Source organism: Camelina sativa, chromosome 3 (genome assembly GCF_000633955.1).
Source record: "Camelina sativa cultivar DH55 chromosome 3, Cs, whole genome shotgun sequence".
Classification (NCBI taxonomy): Eukaryota; Viridiplantae; Streptophyta; class Magnoliopsida; order Brassicales; family Brassicaceae; genus Camelina; species Camelina sativa.
The window spans coordinates 7,608,957-7,614,287 of NC_025687.1; the positions used below are offsets into that span (position 1 = coordinate 7,608,957).

Here is a 5,331-nt window from a genome sequence, read left to right on the forward strand (position 1 = left end):
AATCAAATCATCTTGCTTGAATTCTCTAGTTGTTGCCATTTGTTGACCCGACCAAACTGATCACAAGTCTACCATGGTCTCCCTGACCAAACTGATCACAAGAAGGTTGAGAGAAACTGATCAGTGATCACATTTTTAATGAGTTGAGATAAATAAATTATACACCCATCACAAGAACTCAGATGCATTACTAGATCACTATGGAGTAGTCAATACATTTCTTATAGTTTTTGAGCTACTTACAAGATGATTAAGCTCTTTTCCCATGTCAGTGTTCAAGAGCGTCTGATAACCTTCACGGCCACCCCAGAAAAGGTAGTTTTCACCGCCCAAGTAATGTGTCACCTCCATTGCCTTCTTCACTTGAGCAGCAGCGTAACTCCAAGTTTCTGTTAGAGTCCTGCAGATAAATGAGAATAAACAGGTTATAGAACAAGTCAACATTAGGCCAACAAGAGCAAAACAAAGATGCAAGCTGCAAAAGAATTACAAGGTCCAAGGACCAAATATCATATACGGTCTTTAACACAAAGCAATAAAGCCAACTGTAGTTTCAATCACACAATGTAAGAAGCTGGAGTTATTACCTCAAGTGTACTGCCATCAGGTGCTATATCTCTGTCATGGAAACACCACCAATCAACACCAAGTTTCTTTAAAAACTCAAAGTTAGCTCTCACTGCATTACACAAAAACCCACAAAAGTCATTCACAGTAACTCCCAGTTAAATAGAAACAAGTAACAAACTTTTAATCACGAAACCTAATTACCCAGAACCTCGATCCACCAGCACTATCTTCGCTTATCTATAGCGAGACACAAGAGAACCCTGATTTTATAAGTTAGAAAGGCTTCAACTTTGATAGTATCGACAGTAAAATCAATCAACTAGATTACAATCCAATTGATAACTAATTTAAAATTACTCAGATGAAGAAGACCCAGAAGACAAAATCTATAGTCTCACTCATAATAAAGAGTTCAGTGAATTACCCAAGTTTGGTGAAGGAGACTCACCGTTTTCCATGAATCGACTGGCCGATTAGCTGCACCACAGTCGACATTGACACTCGGCAACGGTAGAGATGATGATAAAACGTCCGATCACCTCAGATAACTATCCATCTCCTCAAATTAAGCAGAGAAGGTCGATCTCGCCTTGCAGAGATATTATCGGGTAAGAGAGAGAAGGAAGAAGAAAATGAGTCGATATAAATTTTTTTTTTAAGTATTAAAACATCAACAAACTAGACGCTGACACGTATCAATAAGAGGCACCTTTTATTGATCCGAAATTAGAACTGCCTTTATTCTTTTCTATGTTTTTGATTTATTTTTTGTCCAATTATAACATAAGAGGCGTGCTAAATCCCCCCGTTGGAGAAGCTCTAATGGTTCACCGTTCACCCACGTTTATACTAAATAAAAATGGTTCCGAAGTCAATAACTAGTTTAGGTAGTAATTGAAAAGTATATAAAAAGAAGACATATAATTAGATCTCCGTACACACTGATCCATCTAATAATATACAGTATCGTTATTCATTAATTATTCATCAACTTGAACTGCGTTGAGATAAAGATGTCAAATAAGTTTTAACTTGAAGATGTCGACTCTTAAAGCTCTATTGGATTTATGGTTTTCCAGGTGAGGTATTAAATTATGTGACACTATCTTAAATTATGTGACAACCCCAACAGTAACTAATCATTAAAAAGGAATTTATATAATTACAAACGATCACCACAAATAGAAAGATGTCAACTGAGAACTGTTTTCTCGCTTATTTTCACAGGGGTTTGTACTAATTGTCTTGTTATATACTAATTTTAATCGGACTGTATACATCTCCAAGTATTTTTTTACTCGTAATTAAATCTCCTCAACCAAGGCTCATAGCCTCATACCATTTACAACTCACAATGATGAGCAAGGACCATCCAATTGGGTCACATTTTCTTCTTGCGTCCCGTAGCCATCTGTTTGTACACGCGTCAGCGACCAGATCTTATAAAGTTGTATGAAATTATTCGAAAATTCCCACTACTTGCATATAGTCCTTATCCAATCCTCACAGTAATCATTAGGTGAACCCAAGTGTTACCATTCAACTCGAACTAGTCAAATAAAGACTACTATAAAAACAAAAACTCTAGATCACCCTTTACCCTCAATAATGAAATACACACATATATATATATATATACACGCATCCAACATTTGAGTTCTAAACACAACACAATCATTAGACTTTCATTACCAAAGAAAATAACAAACTAAGTAATGTCTCCACTTAATTTCTTCCTAACCCTACTTCTAATGTCCACTACTCGGACTATAGTAGCCCAAGTCCCTTCCAACAAAACATTCAAGATCATAAACCAAGGCGAGTTCGGGGATTACATCACCGAATACAACGCTAACTATAGAATCATTCATACCGAAAGCCAGAGTAATATTTTCTCTTCAGGTCCTTTCCAACTATTTTTCTACAATACTACTCCAAACGCATATATCTTAGCCATCCGAGCTGGTCACCCAAAAGACGAATCTCTCATGCGTTGGGTTTGGGACGCCAATCGAAACAACCCTGTGGGAGAAAAATCCACTCTCTCTCTTAACCGCGACGGAAACCTGGTCCTCGCGGAGTCTAACGGTCGGGTCAAATGGCAGACAAATACCGTTAACAAAGGCGTAACAGGTCTCCGTCTCATACCTAATGGTAACCTCGTACTACACGACAAGAACGGCGGGTTCGTTTGGCAGAGCTTCGACCACCCAACCGACACTCTTCTCACCGGTCAGTCTCTTAAAACCGTCCGAGTCAACAAACTCGTGAGCCGTAAATCCGATACCGACGGCTCAGACGGTCCTTACACTATGGTTCTCGACAACAAAGGTTTAACCATGTACGTTAACAAGACTGGTAAGTCTCTTGCTTACGGAGGATGGACGGAGAGAGACTTCAACGGTTCCGTCACTTTTGACGTTACAAGGGAAATAGACAACGTAACTGTTCCGTCCGCTTACGAGATTGTCTTGAAGTTAGGCTCTGCCGATGAGAATCCAGGGAACAAACGGCGACGGTTGCTACAGGTAAGGAAGATCGGAAACGCCGTGACGATAATCCTTAACAAGATTAACTACGACGGGACGACGTCGTTTCTTAGACTTGGCTCAGACGGAAGCCTCAAAGCTTTCACTTACTTCGAAAGGGCTACGTATCTAAAATGGGAAGAAACTTTCGCTTTCTTCTCGACTTACTTCGTCCGACGTTGCGGACTACCGTCATGGTGCGGTGAATTTGGTTACTGCGACGACGGGATGTGCGTCGCGTGTCCTACGCCTAAGGGCTTGATCGGTTGGAGCGAGAAGTGCTCGCCACCGATTAAAACGACGCGGTTTTGTGGGGGTAAGGGTAAAAGCGTAAACTATTATAAGATTGTTGGCGTGGAGCATTTTAATGGTCCTTATGTTGATGATGGTGAAGGGCCAACTACGGTTAGTGATTGCAAGAAGAAGTGCGATGGCGATTGCAAGTGTTTAGGGTTCTTCTTTAAAGAGAAGACTAATAAGTGTTTGCTTGCTCCTTTATTAGGAACACTTATCAAAGATGTTAAGACTTCCATTGGTTACATGAAATATTAGTGTTTAGTTTTTTTTAGTAAACCAGATTGTATCATCTTTACATATATTGTCTTTTTGGATACTTTTTGTTTATTTACTAGTAATCGATTTGGATTTTTTTGAACTGTTTAAAATTATTTGACATTGTTAAAAAAAAAAATGCAATGAATGATCCATCACAAATCTCTAGTTGGATCTCCAGATATTGTAAAGCTTTTTTTTTGGTGGGGAAAAAAATTAGAGCTTTCTATTCTAGTAAGCAAGGTGGTTTGCAATTAGGTATTTCCCAGTAGAGGGTTGATGGGCCCGATGGAACTGGGTTTGGGTCCATTGGGCTGTTTGGAAAGGTCCACCGTAAAGACGAGTAGATCGAACAGATCTCGCGACGGAGACGGAGAGACCGCCGCCTGAAAGATTCGTTAACAATTTGGGTAAATAAATCGATCGTCAAGAACTCCACCTCCTTTGGATTTTGGTAATGATGTGTGTGTTGATGACATCCAAAATTGGGGAATGCATTGAAATTTTGGAAACCCTCTGATCAAACTGAGACAATTGAGCCAATGAGCTAACAAAAGCTAACAATCATTACATTGAGCACTAAGTAAAAACCACTGTGTATGAGTATTAGCCATCAGATTTCTAGGGTTCATTAAAAAAAAAAAAAAAAAAAAAACAAGATACACAGAGGCAATTTCAATCTTTCTTCCACTGGAGAGTGAAAAAGATCCAAAGTTTTAAAGTCAACAACAGTACCAAAATCGCAAGATCAAGAAACAAAATCACAAGAAAAGAAGGAGGACGAGCGATGATCATTTCATAGCTTTGTGAATCGAATCTGTAGGCGATTGATGCAATAAACCTACACCGCCTTGTTGTTGATTCTTTTGCTCCTCCTGCTTCAGAATCGCGTTTCTCTCCATCTCACGCCATTTATTGATCGCGAAAGTACATAGAACTGCGACATTTTACAATCAGTCTCATGAGAAACTGTTGGGTATATGAAGCAAAAAAGAGAGAACTTACATCCGGCGCCGACGAAGTAGACCATTCTTAGGATCTTCGGAGCTGGTGGACCTTCCTCCATCATTTCTTCTTATGGCTTTCTCTTCTTCTCTGCTCTCTTCTCTCTGAGCTTCCGAGTCTTTTTTTTCTAAAGAGTTGCTTCAAACGTTGTCGTTTTGTAGTTCTGTGACAAAATGAGACCTAAACCCGGACAACATAACGCAACCCGACCCGGTTCTGAAGTTATGGTTTTATGATTTTCATCACATCTTTGCTCAACAACAACAGTCAACCAAAAGAAACTAGCTTCTTTCAAATTGCTCGAGTGTTCTCTACACACGGACGGTAAAAATGCACCATCTTATCTTGCTTTTCCCCTACAATCTTGAGTTTATTCATTCTCAGAGTCAAATGAGAATCTGTTCTTTATTTTAAAAATCAAGCCGAAAAGTTCAATGTTGCAGCAGCATGAACGTTTTGCCATTGTTCCATTACAGGCAATGGCAGCTTACAAACCCATGATCCTGTGTCAAAAGCGGTGGTCCTTTAGATAACTGATGTACATTGAAACTGGTTCACCAACAATTCTTGATATGAAGTTAAATAAACATTATGTAGTAGTGTATAGTCTAAAACTCATATAAATGTCGATAGTATTACAAAACAAGGACATAATCAAACAATGGACCATGGGGGG

At 39.1% G+C, this 5,331-nt stretch overlaps 2 protein-coding genes and 1 long non-coding RNA gene across 3 annotated transcripts; 1 reads left to right on the forward strand and 2 right to left on the reverse strand.

Moving 5' to 3' along the window:
- On the reverse strand, positions 6-1,222 carry LOC104775793. The gene is made up of 4 exons (XR_002037475.1): positions 1,019-1,222; positions 588-679; positions 244-400; positions 6-91 (listed from the first exon to the last, which is right to left on the reverse strand). It is a non-coding gene; the product is annotated as an uncharacterized LOC104775793 (long non-coding RNA).
- On the forward strand, positions 2,119-3,747 carry LOC104775796 (epidermis-specific secreted glycoprotein EP1-like). Its single transcript, XM_010499728.2, has one exon. It carries the CDS (start codon positions 2,286-2,288, stop codon positions 3,648-3,650), a length of 1,365 nt encoding a protein of 454 aa, XP_010498030.1. The 5' UTR covers positions 2,119-2,285; the 3' UTR covers positions 3,651-3,747.
- On the reverse strand, positions 4,199-5,095 carry LOC104775797. The gene is made up of 2 exons (XM_010499729.2): positions 4,656-5,095; positions 4,199-4,587 (listed from the first exon to the last, which is right to left on the reverse strand). The coding sequence occupies exons 1-2, from the start codon at positions 4,717-4,719 to the stop codon at positions 4,442-4,444; spliced, it is 210 nt and encodes a 69-aa protein (XP_010498031.1). The 5' UTR covers positions 4,720-5,095; the 3' UTR covers positions 4,199-4,441.